This window comes from Mastomys coucha, unplaced genomic scaffold (assembly GCF_008632895.1).
Source record: "Mastomys coucha isolate ucsf_1 unplaced genomic scaffold, UCSF_Mcou_1 pScaffold7, whole genome shotgun sequence".
Lineage (NCBI taxonomy): Eukaryota > Metazoa > Chordata > Mammalia > Rodentia > Muridae > Mastomys > Mastomys coucha.
The window spans coordinates 63,793,884-63,811,508 of NW_022196913.1; the positions used below are offsets into that span (position 1 = coordinate 63,793,884).

At 44.5% G+C, this 17,625-nt stretch overlaps 1 protein-coding gene across 6 annotated transcripts in view; it reads left to right on the forward strand.

Moving 5' to 3' along the window:
- Positions 1–17,625, forward strand: part of Ntrk2 (neurotrophic receptor tyrosine kinase 2) — a 331,243-nt gene that overhangs the window by 228,255 nt on the left and 85,363 nt on the right. For all 6 annotated transcript variants that reach the window (XM_031359018.1, XM_031359015.1, XM_031359013.1 and 3 more), the window contains one exon: positions 17,152–17,282. In XM_031359018.1, coding sequence (XP_031214878.1) covers positions 17,152–17,282 — 131 coding nt within the window. The remainder of the gene's footprint in view (positions 1–17,151; positions 17,283–17,625) is intronic.

Below are 17,625 nucleotides of genomic sequence, written 5' to 3' on the forward strand. Positions count from 1 at the left end.
GATCATATACTGAACCCAATCTAAGGGATTCATTGCACTTAGATTGTTTTTTAAATCACTGGCCAATTCAATGTTCTAAGTATCCAATTGGCTTTTGCTAATATCTGAAATTTCTGCCTTCAGTTGCCCCATATGGTGGGAAATATCTGTATCCTTCCACACTCCTAGCAAATGGGCCTTAGTTTTATCCCAATCCATAGATGAGTTATAAGGTAATAGTGTGACACAAATATACTGAAATGAGGTATGACACTTAGTAGCTAACCTAACTTTCAAACAACTTAGCATACAGATAAGAGACAGAAGAAAAATTCATATTAGCAGTAAAAAGTCCAAACAAATTTGACTGAACAGCAGCAGCGTTAGCGGTTCTTGTTTTTGCAGTCTGTGATGGATGTCTGCTTCTCCATTTCTGCTGTCAGTGTCTGCTTTCTCTGTTCTTCTCCCTCCTCTTCTCAGTGAGTCTTTGTGAGCAGGAGAGGCAGGGCTGGCTGGACCAGTCTTTCTGGTATCTAGATTGGAGATTCTGCTTTCTATGGAAAGAACATAAAACACCCTCTTCTCGAGGTGATAAAACCCTCTGGGCCTTTTTTAGGCCCAGTGAAAAGGTTATTCCATTTCACCTAGGCATAATTATGCCTGGCTGTAGGATGTCATGGATTTTTCAGAGAGCTCTTTGGCATCTAAATTTTAAAATGTCTTTAAAATTAAAAGCATGAATTAAATAGTGTGCACAGGGATACAATTCCCCCTTTTTCTGTTTAAAAGCCAAATGTTACGGAGTGCATTGTGCATGTTAAACAATTACTTGTTAAGAAATTTCAGTAATATGGGCAACATTAATTTGTTAACAAAACATCTCAATTGCCTGACTGTAATAGTCAGTTCTAATAATTTGTTCCAATCTATGTAGGAACACCAAACATAGAAAATTAATGTAGGCAATGACTACATTTTTTGTTGCCTTTCTTCTTAAGGCAATTGTAACTAGAGAGCTTGAAAAGGTATCAATAGTTACATGTGCATATTTTATTTTTATTTTTTAAAATCAGAAAATTTTTTTTAAATACCAAATTATCATCACAAGCCATTACCATTATGATGATGTAAAGAATAAAATTATATGGCCAATTGTTTTTGTGTAAAGTCTATAATCTGCCTGGGATACAAATTTGTTGTAGCATTTCCTTAAGGGTCTTGTCCAGGCAGTTTAAGATATCTAAAGACAGTTCTCTAAAGGAACAGTACTTTCTCTTAACTTTAGTTGTATAAGCATGAACAATTGCAAAATTTGAGAATTAGTAATATCTAAAAAAGTAACAAGTCCAAGCAATTGTAAACTCTGATATATATATATATATGTAAATTAAAAGTTTGATTTTAGCACTTTAAAAACAGTGAGTATATAGCACACAGTTTAATTATTTGTGCCAAACATGTGATCCAATCACATATATTTTTCTTCTATAGAAGGCCTGTAAATGTATTTTTATCATGGAATGCATACATGAATTTATAGGAAATATAAAAGCATGCATATAAGCAAATCTTAACAATTTGTCTATTGGATAATTATTAATTTTGTCTAAAAATATTTACTATGTAATAGGTGAAATATCAATTAATATTTTGCAATAACTGATTTTATTGCTCTTTGAAGAAATAGATGTCTCTTCAGGTTTTTAAGACATTCTTTTAGGCTATGACGGGAGAGAAGGCTATGATGGGAGAGAAGGCTATGATGGGAGAGAAGGCTATGATGGGAGAGAAGGCTATGACGGGAGAGAAGGCTATGATGGGAGAGAAGGCTATGATGGGAGAGAAGGCTATGACGGGAGAGGAGGCTATGACGGGAGAGGAGGCTATGATGGGAGAGGAGGCTATGACGGGAGAGAAGGCTATGACGGGAGAGGAGGCTATGATGGGAGAGAAGGCTATGATGGGAGAGGAGGCTATGACGGGAGAGAAGGCTATGATGGGAGAGAAAGCTATGATGGACATTCTTTTCACTCACCATCACTGTCCACATTGCACAGGAATTACAAGAAGGTTTTACCATCCCTGTGAGCATCATGGGGCTCAGGCTTTGGGGTCCTTGAAGGGCATCATGCCCACGTCAACAGCACACATTCACTCGGAAGTTCTACTGCTCTTCTGACAGAATGTGGACCAAGTTGTCAGTTTCCATCTCTCTCTCATTTTAAAAATAGCTTTCCTAAGGCCACCATGGAAGGCCGCCTCCATCAGCTCAGCTAACGTTCCCTCCCATGGCTGACTTCCAAGTACATCAACAAAGACCAGAGTCCACTCTTACCATAGCACCATCCCCTCTGCTCTAGACTTCTACCTCTGCTCTACTCCTGGGGATGTGGGTTGGGGAGGGGCTTCTCTTCATTTACTCTTATCCCATCCCTGCCTCTATCTCAAGAAACTGCAATGGGCCCAGTGAAAGGTGCTGCCGGACATCCTCTGATTTCAGGGACACAGCCACTTGTCATGACTTCATAATTACCTGCACAGGTATTTGGGCAAGCAGGATCTATCGTGCGTTTACTTTTGAGAAGCTTCCTGGATGGGAAATGAAGGGATGAAGTCAGGGATCCTTTACGTTCAACTCGTGTGAACTTTAGTGAGCTCTTTGCCCCTCTGTGTCCCTCCATCTGCTGGTGTGGCCGAGAGGGTATTGTTTTAAAAGTGCTTTCTTTCGGAGAGTTATAATAGCTGAGTCGATAATTATTTTGTTCTGATTATTAAATAATACAGCTCATAGGATAAGGGTCCATGACTCTCCAAAGAATGATACCCTGGACTCAAGTAGTATGTAAACGCAGAGAGTGTTTTATTCTGCGGAAGTCTGGAATCCTGGGGTCTTCCCACTACGAAGATAGAGAGACACCCAAGTGAGTTTGCAGACCTGATTTAAAGCACATTAGGGAATTCTGCGGTAGGTGACCTCGATGTTATTCTGTTGGGTCTATCTCTACAGATATTCCATTACCCAGGCATGGGGGCTGGGAACCTGCTGGGGAGGTCTAGAAACTGCTGCTGACCCGTGGTCCTTGCCTCAGGCCAGGTGGCAGGGCAGCTTGTGAGGCCTGGACTTGCCTGGAATTTCCCAGTTCTTGGAAACAGAGATTTAGGCCTAGTCTCCTGAACTGCCAAGCTGAGGCCTGTCACGAAGTCAGCCTAGCTCTCTCGGTGGGATTTGTAGTGGCCCTGTGTTTCCCTTGCTACCACAGCAATCTAGAACACTGTAACTATGTTCTTAGTAATGTGGCCACATCTCTGCCACTCTCTTCCTTTTTGCTTTCATTAAACACACAGCACTCATTGCTGCCAAGTGTCTCTTGGTCATCCTGGAGCCCTGGATGGCTCTCATCCTCTTGTGTGAGGCAGTCTATACTACTCACGCAAATGTCTCTCTCTGAGACCTCTTCTTTTTCAGACACAGGACCACACCCCTCGTCATACCTCACCCTACTGCCTATCGGCCTCCACCTATTCAAATGCACGCTTTCCCATGCTCCAGCTAAGGAGCTTTCATTCCCAAAGAGTCTTTTCAGAAGCGATCATCTGGATAGGGCTTTTTCTTCCTTGAGTTTTAATCCCTCCAGTAGGCAAAAGCAAGGCGTGGTTCCCACACTGGCATCTCCCCATGTTTTACCCACAGATTTTATTTCCAGAAAGATTTGTTTGTTTAACTCTCTTGATCTCCATCTCCGGAATGCCCATCATGTCAGTCTCATTGAACACTGAACTTCTCAAAGCCAGACTGGGGGGTCAGGCTCTGATGGTAGAAGGGAGCCCGTGACCCCTTTAAACCCGCATAGCCTCAGCTGTAAAGCAGGGCTCTGGAGATTTTCAGTGTGCACACAGAGTTGTTTTAATGTCGACATAAAATAGCAAGGGAGAGTTCTTTACGAGCTTTGAAGCGCTCTGTGAACAGGAGGAGGGGGGCGGGCATGGAGGGGGGGACACGTGATTATTGTGGCTTGTCTGTGATATTTAACATGAAAGGGAACCAATAAAATGCATCCATAAGGCACTGTAGAATCCTGAGTGCCAAATTGCCCAATACCAGTGGCCATGCCATGTAACATTTATGGAACATTTGCTGTTCTGAGCACTTCTTATTTAGAACACAGTGGGCTCTCGGTAGCACCCCATGAGCTTGGAGCGGTTCAGGGATAGGAAAGGAATCAAAGGGGACAAGCACGAAGTGAAATGGTTGGAAGGGATGTAGTCAGCCGATGGTTATGAATGACATGAGGTTTCCATCTTCTTCATTCTTCACTTAGACCTCACCACTGGACCTGGGGCTCTGCTCTGAGGATGCTTTCCACCACGTCTTCCCGCCCCCCCCCCCATCCTATTTGCTGCTTCCTGTGTAGGCAGGGTGGTTTCATCTCCGTTTGCCACACCCCCAGTCTAGCACATCTGCTGCCTTCCTGTGCACAACCCTGAGGCAGAGGGACACCACCTCAGGAGGACTTTATGTCTTGCGGAATCCCAAGTCAGTTATGACAGAAGCGTCCTGAGAAATGCCACCTTAAGCAATTCTAACCTGTGACAATTGCAGCGCAGAGGGTACTTGTGATGGCCATTCACATAGTGTAGTCTCCTCATTCAGTCAAAAGCCAAGAGGGACACAAGATACACCAGGCTATCACCAGCATAATGTGACAGGCTGCTTTTCAGCAACCTTCTTTTAGAAGTTGAAGGTCGTATCTCAGTGGGCGTGAACCTTGCCACCATCATTGTATAGAGCGCTAGATAACTTATAACCATACAGGACCAGTAACATGTCAGTCAGTTAGCACTGTGCCATTGGTTGGCTGGGGTACTTTTAGGTGGGAGCCTGTAGCAGAGAAGTAACAAAACATGGTTAGCCCCCTCTCACCCCCTACCTCTTTGCAGACAGTTTCATGCTCCTCAGAAGTCAGATTCTCCCTAGTGCTTTTTTATGCAGGCCAGCAGTGGGACTGAGGCCCATCCTGGCACTGGGATAAGTGATGAACTACCTGATCCCTTGCTGGACTGAAGCTGGGGAGGTATAGCAACAGGTCCTATATTCCTCCCTCGGTTTAACCCCTTCCTTTCCCTTCCCCTTTCCACATCAATGCTCTTGCTGGCTTCACCACACTGGAGAGCCGCACTCCATCACAGTCTCCTCCCGGAACATATGAGTGGGAGATGTCTCACTCGTGTTTCACACATCAGCACGGGAACCCTGTGGAAGCTTGCTTAGAATGCTGTCGAGGGGGCTGGAGAGATGGCTCAGCGGTTAAGAGCATTGACTGATCTCCCAAAGGTCCTGAGTTCAAATCCCAGCAACCACATGGTGGCTCATAACCATCCATAATGAGATCTGACGCCCTCTTCTGGTGTGTCTGAAGACAGCTATGGTGTACTTAGATATAATAATAAATCTTTGGGCCAGAGAGAGCAGGGCTGGAGTGAGCAGGGCCAGAGCAAGCGGGACCAGATTGAGCAGATGTCCTGAATTCAATTCCTAGCAACCACGTGATGGCTCACAACCATCTCTACAGCTACAGTGTACTCATATACATAAAATAAATCAATAAATCATTTAAAATGACTTCTTACTATGTGGCCCAGAATGGCCTTGACCATCTTGTTTCTAAAACAAAACGCTGCTGAGACATCTCATCCTCTGGCTGACTACAGTTGTGAAGGGGGCAAACACGCATGCCTGCCTCACCTAAGTGAAAATCCACTGTCTTCGGCTGTGCTATGTTGAGACTGTGAAGCAAAGCCATCAGCTGATGATTTCAGCTTCAGCTGTCCGAACACTTTAATAACGGCTTGGTGTTGAGTCAGTTTCTTCATCTCGCCATCGCTGATAGAGTTCCAGTGCTTTACGCCACATCGACCCTCAAGTCCCACTGAAATGAAAAGACCCAATCTTAATCCCCCAGGCTGAGCTGCTCCCTTCAGAAGGGCACTCTCAAGAGGGGACAGTTTCTTCACAAGACTTCCGCAAACTGTGGAGCCAGGAGTAGCTCATTGGTCTGACCCTTACAGAAACCCCCGAGAGGACGGACCTCGGGGTCCTGTGGGCGGAGCTCTGCTCTTTTCTGAACCTGTGTGTTTAGATAACAATGTCCTCACTGTACACGTTTTTATCTCCATCCCTCCGAGTAGGATTTGAAACACTGACTGCAGGGTAACAGATGAGAGAAGCCTTTATCGTAATACAGCAAGGGCCCCTGGCTGCCATCACTCAGGCCACAAGTCTGCTCTCAACTCAGAAACAGTAGCTATCTCTACATGTGTGCACACACTGGTGTGCAGTACCTGGCGGACCCTGTGTCCCCACCCCTGAACATACACTAGAAGTGCTAAGCAGACTCCGTAAGTTTAAAGGACTAACAGATAAATATGTAATTGGAAGAGGAGAGCAGTAGCCGGCTAAGGGAGGAGTTGAGAGACAGAGTATGAGTAAGGAGTTTCATCAAAACACAGTATATAAGTATATTCTCCAATTCTCACACAGTAAAATAAGAAGAGACTAACTGCTGTTACCACTCAGGATTTATCCAGCTGGTTCACACTCAGATCTTTGCACTTCATCATGTAGGAGATATTCAGAGTTGGAGAGACAGCTCAGTGGTTAGGAGCACATATTGTGTCTGTAGGATACAGAGGTTTGGCTCCCACCACTCACATGGTAGCCAGTCTCTGCCTGTAACTCCAGGTCTAGGGGTCTGTTCTTAGCCTACTAAGAATAGATGCTAGAATATTCCATTGATGCCATAGATCCAACCCCCCCCCACCCACACACACACTATCCTCCATTCTTACACATCTAAGCTGTGTATCACTGTTGAGTAAATGTTTCTTACTAGTGAGAAGGATCAGAGAATAAGGATGATGATGGTATAGATCAAAGGCAATCAGATGTGTTCTGGGACCGATTGGCTCTAGGAACTTAACACTTGGTGCCTGTTGTCTTCATTGATCACATGAGTGAGCTGTTTAAGGCCTTCAGGCCCAGAGCCTGTCTGAGCTCCCAAAGAACATTCCATCTGCTGTGGAAGCTTCCAGGAGCACAAACTCAGAAGCTGACTCAAGACAAGGAGGGTTTGGGTTGCTGGGCAGAGCCTGTCTGTCTGTCTGTCTGTCTGTCTGTGTCTGTCTGTCTGTCTGTCTGTTTGTAAGGCTATAATGCAGGGAGTGGATATCCTCATGGATGAATTCCCTAAACACTTCTGGAAACAAAGCACCATGCTTGGGAGTGGAATTGTGGTCAGCTTGGAATCTGGGGTCTACCTGGGCTTGCCATGTTTGGTGGGACCTGGAGTGAGTCTGGATTGACGCCTGTGAGTACAACAGGAAGTGGCTTCACCACAGGGGAGGGACAGCTGTGTCAGAGATCAAGACCTCTAGGTATTTCCTGGGGGGAAAAAGCTTCCAGAGTCCCTCTCTGAAGTTGTTCTAAGTGATGCTGGCTTAACGCACTTCAGGGCCTCAGAAAACCATTCTCTTTAGCCTTACATGTAAATTTACTCATTCTAAGCAAGGCCTATCTGCATGCTTACCAAGGACTCAACGCTAGCCAGACCTCCTGTTCATAGAGGCTCCCTCTGACATCAGAGCACCAAAAACTAAATCCGTCATCCAGCTTTTAACTCTCAGATTTAAGTAGGATTTGAGATCATCTGACAATGGGCTCCCGAAACAGAAAATCAAGGGAGGGGGTGAGTTTGCCTTTTAGAATCCTAAGATACTTATTGTATCATATTATAATTTGGATACCAATGTAACCATTCTGACTAAGACAGAGTGGAGAGGGCATAATAAATGGCAGCCGTTGGCATGCATGAGACCATGACACCTCCATCGTATGAAGAAGCGCCTCCTGCCTGGCCAGGATGAGCAGTATGGAAGTCACTTAGGAGAGCTAAACAATACGGCTCAGCTGCTGGGAAGAGGCAGGGAGACCGAGGACAAGTCACAGTTGGGAAAAAGGGAAGCGGGAAGGACTGCACAGTAGGAGACAAAGATGAATGCAAGAGGACTGATTAGAGCCACAGAGATGATTCCCAGAAAACTATAATCAAAAGGGTTTTCAGAGGTGGCCCAGGTCAGTGAGATCAAGGACAGGGAAGAACGTGGAAGGTTCCAGATGTTCTTATCCAGGCTCCTTGGGTAATTGGTTACCATAAGCACTTATCACTTTAACTGTTTTCTCTCTCTCTCTCTCTCTCTCTCTCCATATATATGTGGGTGTGTATGTGCATATATGTATATATGGTTCACATATGTAATGTTCTATATAGTATACATACATATTTAATATGTATATATTATACACATTATAGTATTATATAATATTATATGAATCCCTTAAAATTCAGAAGTCCCATTTAGAAACGAAGACAGCAATAGATCTTGTTGAGGAAGATCAAATAGCCAAAATCTGTCTGGTTTGGCCTGCTCGCATGGAAATTTCATTTGTTTTAACCTAAATTGTTTTCAGCTTTGGGCTTCAGAGCAGACATGTCTGCACATGAAGGTCCAGGGCCTGATCCAGCCAGTGACATTCTGGCATTTGGAAAATGTCATAATTTCTTCCATCCAAAGTTGCTCTTCTTCCTATGAACGTTTCAGTCCAGCACAGCTTGCAACGGAAACCCTGAGTGTCCCAAGGCTAACTGTTAACCATGGACTGACAAGCTTTATTCAAACTCCGGCACACTCTTAACCCTGTATATCTTACATCTGTCTGGCTCTTGTTGTCTTTAAAGCTGTTATTTGTGTACTAGTCATCTCCCAATTGAACTACATTCATTGAGGGAAAGCAGTATAGTTCGGAGAGGAGGGAAGTGTTTACTTGAACTTTGAAGCCAAAACTACCATGCTCACTTTTTCAGGCATGGCTTCAGCCACGTGACTTGAAATCCCTCCACCCCCAGCCATCCCATTGTCATGTTAATGAATAATGGAGTTTCTACCCAGGTCACTCAGAAGGTTTGAATATGGTAATGGGGACCAAAATGCTTAACACTGCCCCTAGCACAGTTTATTCCTAACAAATGTCAACCGAGCCTCTTCCTCTTACCTCCCTCTCTAATCTCCCACAGCACCCACCACTGTCTTGTGAGCTCAGATGCCTAAATGGTGGATGGTAGGGCCAGGGAAGGATGCTGGACTGCAGGATTCTGGAAGTGCTGTCAAACTCTTTCCAGCATATCATATCCTAGAACATAGGTCATCAAGCAAGCACGTTAAAGAGCTGTCCTTGGCTCTGCTGCTACACATTAACCACACAGAGAGCCATGGCTGTACTGAGCTGGAAAACACCTGAGATACATCCAAATAGCTTATCAGTGACCTTCCATATTTCAGAAATTGGCCATGAGTCATTGTGTATAAGCACCATTTAGCTGCTATCTTGTGAAGCCTGAGAAAGGCCTGGGAGTCCCACAGTTTCTCTGTTTTTTCCCCTTTCTATTATTGTGTTTAGAACTTTCATCGTGAGGGCTCCAACCTGATGGGTCAAAGCTGACTCTGGCGACCTACTAAATCTTTCTTGAGTGCCCAGTTACACAGCATTCTGATGTCTCTCCTCCATTCACCACGCTCTGACTATACCGTGTTTCGTATGTACTGCTTGCCTGGCCCCTCCCCCTTAGAGCAGCAGGTGCACGGAAGATGCTCGAATATTTTACACTGCAGTACACTGTTTAATGTGTTGCTCTTGACTGATCACGTGGCAGAGCCAAAACATTGTCCACACATCCCCTTGTAAGTGCTTTGGCAAGGGACTGTTCTTTTACTAAAGCCAATCAGAAAGGTTTAGGAGGATCATGCCCACAAGAAAGGCAAAGAGTACAGGGAATCAGAGGCAAAACAGACACCAGGGTAGAGCGACAAATGGAGGCTGCTGTGCACAGCCTGAGAGGAAGCAGCGAGCATCGTGTCACAGGAAGTTTGGGAGCCTTATGGGTAAGAAGAACGTCAGAGTTCAAGGGTACAGAGTCAAAGGGGCATGCGGAGAAGACTGTCTGGCCTACCTGCCAGGATCCCATGCAATCATTCTGCATAATGATTTTTGAAAATACAAACATTGCTGGGGCTGACTGACAAGTATTGTCCCAGCAGGGAGAGCTGTCAGGGCAAATCAATCCAATTCTGCCACATGCCAGTGTGTGGAACAGATATAATTTTGGCTGCTCGGTGATGTCAAAGCGAAGGATGTACCGTCTGTGTATTTTGAAGGGTGGCGTTCCTTTCAGTCTAACAGCTTGAAAGATTTCTAGGGCTCCCCCCCTTCCCTAATTCTGCCAAGAAACCACATTTAGCTTGAGATAACTCCACCACTTCACCTGCTCTGACGCTTATTTGGGTTCCGTGAAACACAGCTCCCTCCGCCACTGCCACTCTGAAGTCAGCCCTTCAGGGTGCTGGAATTGGGTCCGGGGTGAAAGGTGCTTTGCTGATGCTAGTGGATGCTGCACAAACCATCCGGGTAGACTCCAGATGCCCTCCCAGGAAGGTTAGGCCATTACAAGAGTCTGCCTTATTCTTTACTGCACCTGGTGCAAAGACTTGACTCCAGGAACTCAGGGGCCTTGTGCTTAACAAGCTTTTGGGAGCCCCGTTCAGTCCTCAGTGCCTGTTGCTATATTGGGCCTTAAGGCGAATCCTTCAGATTGTTGGTTCCAGTGGTTCACTGGAAATCTCTGCTATTTTCAGTTCCCCTCTCCTGCCCCATACTCACTGCACTTGCCTTGGGACTCTCCTGTTATCTCCACAATCTGGCTCCTCCTTGCCCCTCTGTCTTAACCTGTCCTTCCTCTTTCAGTGCCCACTTAATTTTTACCCTCCATCACCCCTTTTAATTTGCACACATCCCAAATCTGAAAATTCCTCCTGGCTCCCGCCCCCTGGCAGTACCTTACCATCTCTAGGTTGATCTATCTGCCCCCAAAACTTCCCTTTGCTGCCCCAAAGTCTCAACAGAGTGGTCTGTAAGCATCTTCATCTTTGCTACTCCATTCATGGTTGTCTGCCTTCTTCTCTGTCCAGCATCGTCCACAGCTCTGATGAATACGCTTGAGTCTCCTCTGTCTTTGTCTGTCCTTCCTCAGACTCTCTGAGAATTAATCCTTGGTGACATCGTCTGCTCCCTTCGGGACCAGTGGAGAGCAGAGCTATTGGCAGCTGACCATGCTGAACTCCATGCTCATGAAGGACAAAGGATTGAGGGAGGGAAGGAGGGGGATTGAATCCACCCTCAGTTTTTCTCCAGCCTCATGACAGTGAGCTTTGCAGAACTCCCTAGATGGCTCCCTGCCTCAGCTCTACCACAGCCAGAATAACCTTGTTAATGGAGTGTACATTGTTTCTTCCCTATGTATAAGGATCTGCTTTAGCTCCGTGGAACTGAGATAATAAATGGATAGGTGAGTGACATGGTGGATGGATGGATAGATAGCTAGAGCTAGGTGGGTAGGTTAGATAGATGGATAGATAGATAGATAGATGGATAGATAGATAGATAGATAGATAGATAGATAGATAGATAGATATGATGGACAGATGGATGAATGGATGAATGGATAGGTAGACAGATGATAGATAGATAGATAGATAGATAGATAGATAGATAGATAGATAGTAGATAGAAAGATAGGTAGATGACAGATAGATGGATAGATAGGAAGAGATGATAGATAGATAATAGATGATACATTGGCAGATGATAGATGATAGAAAGAAAGATAGATGATAGGTAGATAGATGGTAGATAAATAGATATATGGTAGATAGAAAGATAGATGATAGATAGATAGATAGATAGATAGATAGATAGATAGATAGATAGATGATAGATAAATAGATAATAGATGATATGTTGATTGATAGACAGACAGATAGATAGATGGTAGATAGATAGGTGGTAGATACATTACTGATGGGTTGATATATGGATAGATTACCATAAACCATAGATTTATTATAGAATGCATGTCCTGGAGAAATCCCAAGATGTCATTTAGCCCCAAATCAATCACTTGAAGATGAGGAAATGGAAGCTCAGCACAGTGAAGTCATTTATCCTCAACTCCCTGTGTCATGATGTGAGAATCCTCTGCATGGGAGCTATTTGTGGCATCCATGCCCCACTCTGCCCTCTGTACTGTATCACCTGCTGCTATTTGGGGATAATATGACTAATCGTGACTTCTTAAACACACCCAACTTGTCTCTTCTTCCTCCTCCTCCTCCTTCCTCTCCCTTCCCCGGCTTCCATGCTTATTTCCACTGTTAATTCCTCTTTCTCAGTAGCATGCCCATTTCTACATGTTCATGCTTTTATTGACCCATGTAAGAGTTTTGATCCTCTAGTGTGAACTAGACCCAGCAGCAGGTTCATGGGAATTACATGCAATTGTTGACTTCACACCCAAAGCGTCTTTGTGTGTACCCATGGGCTTGCGTTCATAGATCATGCTACCCCTGAGACCATATGCATTCCCTGCACAAAGCCCGGGCCAAGGACGGCTTTTGTGTTCTATATTCACTTCATCTAAAAATGTTTATTTTAGTGAAACATCTGTGGATGTTTTTGCCTGCATATATGTAGGTGCACCACATGCATGCCTGAAGATGCCAGAAAGGGGAGTTAGATTTCCAGGGACTGGTGTTTTAGGTGGTTGTGAGCTGCCATGTAAGGGCAGAGTTTTGAACCTGGTCCTCTGGAAGGGCAGTTAAGTCCTCCTAACCATTGAGCCGCTCTCCAGCCCCCTATGGTCACCTTTTCCACTGATATCTGCCCAGAGGACTCTTCTTAGGAAAATCACTTCTTACCATGAGGCCAGAGGCAGGGACATCAATCACTGGGCTAATCCCTTGTAAAATCACCTTGTCTTAGTCCTTAGAAATTTTACTTCATAAAGGAGTTGTCTATGCTTTTTACTTTATCAAGCCTAAACTTTTAAAATTATGCTGGTCTTTGGCTTTATTTGGCAATGAAAGTTAGAGTCACGTTTTGACTTAGGCTTACCAATCACATGGGGCCATAGAATCTATAGAGGTTCATTCTCCTTAGTACCTTGTCTTAGCTTTTGATCCCACTCTACCCGACTGGATTCATTCCTTAAGTTTTAGTCTTTCTATATGCTCTGTTCAACACGCACAGTATTTTGTGAACAGTTGGCATATGTTGATGGCACCAGAAACATCCACACCTTTAGCCTGTGAGCCCCTTGTGTACAAGGATAATGTACTCATTCCCTTTCTTGGCGCTAGGGGGAAATGCCCTAGAAGTAGGTGCTTAATAATACTTTGTTGAATTAAATTGACAAAGGTAGGCCCACGATCCTGCAAGTTGGCAAAGCAAAACCTGAGCTCTTTCCTTCCGTTTGGTTTTCATGAGAAGACTGAAGACAGACAGTGTTGTAGTGAAAAAGAACGTGAGCCTTCTTGTTCCTAACTGTAGACTCTTGGGTGAGTTATTGAGCTTGTCAGGACCCTTTCTTTTGGTTGAGAGTGAAAATGGAGGTAAGAATGCCCTAGCAGCCTGTCATGAAGAGTAATGACTCTCCTAAGTCCCCAGAATGGCGGTCAGCATGTGGTGGGAGCCTCTTCCCTCTTTTCAGTGGGAACCATGCTTGGAAAGGCACAAGGGAGTGGATTCTTTGTGACCACACTGGAGTTGACTAACTGTGATGTCATCTGTAAAATAGATGTGGCTTTTGGCCTCACTCTGTCGGCTGCGAAAGTTAGTCGATGGCAATGCACTCTGGGGTTTATAGTTTTGATAAGGGCTCAGTGTTGATACATGTCCCACTTCATCAACAGAGTCACCTGCAAATAGTTAGTCTTTTGTTGTCCAGGCATTTTGTGTCTGTGATGATATTTATTTTAAATTTAGTACCAATTCGTATCAGAATAAAAATGTAGATGAAAATCTAAAACATTATTTGCATGCTTAACTCAGTGTACTTCCAACTTTTGGGCACATTCACCTACATCCATATACTGCTGTACGTTGAGATAGCCCCCATGTACATATACAATGAGATAGCCCCCAACTATTGTCAGTCATATGACTATATATTCTGTTTTTCACTTTCATGTTTTGTGGTTTGCGGCAGGTTCCTAATATAATAAGATTGTTTGTTATGAGGTGTACAGAGTGTGGGGGTCTGAAGTATGTCTAGTAGAGAGGGTAGTCACAGTGAAATGTCTGTTTTGCCTCTATGTAAGCAAGCGGGTAGACTTGACAGTGGAAAAGCTACTTCCTGCTACAAAGTGGAGTCTACAGACTCCACTGCTGAGCAGTTCAGCACCTACGACCTGGGAACTACAGTGTCCCCAGTGCAAGCCGTCACTCCTGCTTGGCATCTCTCTCCTGAGACCTATAAATACGTGAGAGAGAGAGGGGAGGGGATCAGGTCACTTAGATCTTGGCATAAATGGGGCACTCAATGGTGTTCATTTTAAGACCCATGTGCTGGGGAGGCTATGTCTATGGGGCCAAGGTTTCTATGAAATGTCATTATCCTGGAAATGGAAAAGATACATTTCCTGCTTGAGACCTTAAGTGGACAGAGCTATAGTTATTTATATCTTTATTAGTTTTAGATTCAGTAATAATGGATATGGACATGGATTGATACTTTATTGCCTTTGTATGTGCATAATATTTTTACGTCTGGGGGGAATCTATAGCAAGAATTGAATTTTAGCATTCTGAGGCAGGCGGCAAGTTAAGCTGGGACAACCACTTTGTGGCCTGATGCATTATTCTCATTGACGATAATACGACTGCAATATAATACTGAAAATCGCCTCCTTTCTACTGCCCATGAGGCAAATGACCAAGGACACCAAATTTCCAGTCTGGAAAATTCCATCAATGATATCTCCTTGGGGACCAGGGAGTGGGGGCATAGGAATTGGATACATTTCAAAGAAACTTTTTTTCCATGAAACTTTGCAAAGCCAACTATTGATTTAAGTTTCCCTTCAAGCAAAGAAAGCAATTTATGGGGGAGCTGGGAATCTTAATCATTTTTTTATTTTTACATTTATTTATGTATTTACTTATTCCTCTGTGTGTGTGTGTGTGTCTGTGTGTAGGTCAAAGGACAACTTTAAGCAGCCAGTTCTTTCCTTCCATCATGTAGCCTTAAGCATGAACTCCTGCTTGTCAGGCTTGTCTTTAGCCTCCGGGGGGGGGGGGAGCTTCTCACCGACCCTAATTTAGTTCTTAATGTTGAATTTGCAGTGATTTAACCCAGGTTCCCAAAGTGAAAAGCTGAGGGTCACTGATTTCAGAGGAAGGGAGCAGGGGAGACTTTCTACCGCTTACTGGATGGACACTTACTCATCCTGGAGTCCCTGAGCTTGCCCAACTTGGGAAATTTTAAGAGAAATGAAGCAGTTGACTATAGTGTCCCTTAAGAGAATGAATTGAAAGGAAAATGAAACCCAGGTGAAGCACTTTCCCCCCTGAGACACTCTCTCTGTCCCAGGAACATTCAGCCTAGAGTCTTACCAGCAGCCAAACCAAGTCTCTCCTCTATGCCTATGGGCTCTTCACTACCAAAAGGGGGGAGTCAGACAACAGCCTGGTGTGTGTAGGGGGTGTTAGGCAAGTTCCTGGATCTCTCTGTTACCTGAGCTCTGAGATGGAAGGTGTCAAGAGACCTAGGAGATCCAAGAGAGACCATGTGAGGCAGGTGTTCAGTTAGATGATTGGAGAATCCAAGATGTCAGTAAGGACAGGAAAGAGAGGATGCAGGTTGGCAGATCCCTTAAGAGAAGTTTCAGAATAGCTGTGGCTGTACCAGGAAGACAGTGAAGCAGACATGAGGGTGTCCCTCTGCTGGGAGAAGCCAGGGTTGGGTGTGACCTTCCCTTGAGAAGGCTACAAAGCCTGAGTGCTCCTGGGGGTTTGTGGAATTGCAGACACTGATCCAAGAAGTGCACAGGAACGTGAAACATTGAGCCATGGCTGGAAGAGGGGCATTGCTGGGCTGACAGGCTTGATGGGCAGAGCTTCCTGGCTTGTCCAAGAGAAACAGGAAGCAGAGCAAATTAGGATAATCCCTGATGTTTTCCATGGAAGAAAATTGTAGGAACTTTTGACTAGCTCAATAGAGAGGGAACTTCAGGTTGTGGTTTTTGTTGTTATTTTTTGTTTCTTTTTCCCATTCCTGGATTTTCATCTTTTGATTTTCAGAGAAGTGGGCTGCTCTGCTGCTTATGTACTTCCTAGGTTTGCTTCAGTTAACTGGGAGAGTGTCATCAAACTTGTGAAACAAGATCTTTCAGTAATCGCTATATAGCATCAATTTAGGATGTAGAATATCCCGAGGCCCTGTCAGGAATACAATCACAAAATCTTTATTTGTGGCCCAAAATATAAAAGAGACATTTACTGTATCTGGAGGTAATACATTGGCAAAGGGCATTTTCAGATGCCCCGAATAACAACAAAGTCAATAGATGCCAGCAGCCCATTTCCTAAAGAAAAGATCTATCTTCTGCTCTCAGTTTCAACATGGGAAAATTGTTCTCAACTGTAGGTTGGAAGGCAATGAAATTAGCTGTGGCTTTAGTTACCTTCCTTCCAGCTTCCCCTCCTATTTGGAAAAAAAAAATTAAGGTCTTATTCAAATGCAAAAGCAAAAAATGTTAAATGCTTTTTGGTGTCTTACTGGTGTGTAAAGTGAATCAAGTGGCAACTTAATTTCCAATAAGTATGTGACCGCCAAGGGGTTAAATCTCAGACTTAAGTGGTTGGCTTTACAGAACACTCTCCTAATGAGCACAGTCTCCGCCTTGGAGACATGGTGTGCTACTAGCCTAAGGATGTTGATACGAGCCCTCTTATCCATGATCAGTATTGCTCAGAGGCTCCCAGAGATGAGAACCACATGAATTATCAGGGAAGGTAATCACCACCCAATCACAACTTCGATCACCCCTCAGATTTTATGAAGAGCTGCCTCTACAAAGGAGCAATCTAAGGGATCCTGCTATGCCCACCACAGGTGCTGCAGTTCCTCCATGGACCAACGGGAAACAGCGGGAGGGAGAGAAATGGCCATCACACCATGCGGCAAACCTCGCGGGCTCTGTTGAGTGACGGGTGTCTTTGTCTTACAGTTGTCCAGCACATCAAGAGACACAACATCGTTCTGAAGCGGGAGCTTGGAGAAGGAGCCTTCGGGAAAGTTTTCCTGGCAGAGTGCTACAACCTCTGCCCGGAGCAGGATAAGATCCTGGTGGCTGTGAAGGTAAGAGAGCATTCCAGTATATCTCTTGTTTCATGGTCCACTAAAATGTAGTGGTTTGATTTTGGTATACTTTAGTAGCCGGTCCAGGTGTACATTATGTCTTCCAAGGGACACATGCTTTTAGATTCTTTTGCTTAAATGAGTGTTCAGAAGAGCACTGGGGCACATTCAACTGTCCATCAGAAGTGCTTCTGGGGCTGGAGAGGTGGCTCACTAAATAAGAGCACTGACTGCTCTTTCAGAGGTCCTGAGTTCAATTCCCAGCAACCACATGATGGCTCACAGCCATCTGTAATGGGATCTGATGCCCTCTTCTGGTGTGTGTCTGAAGACAGCTACAGTG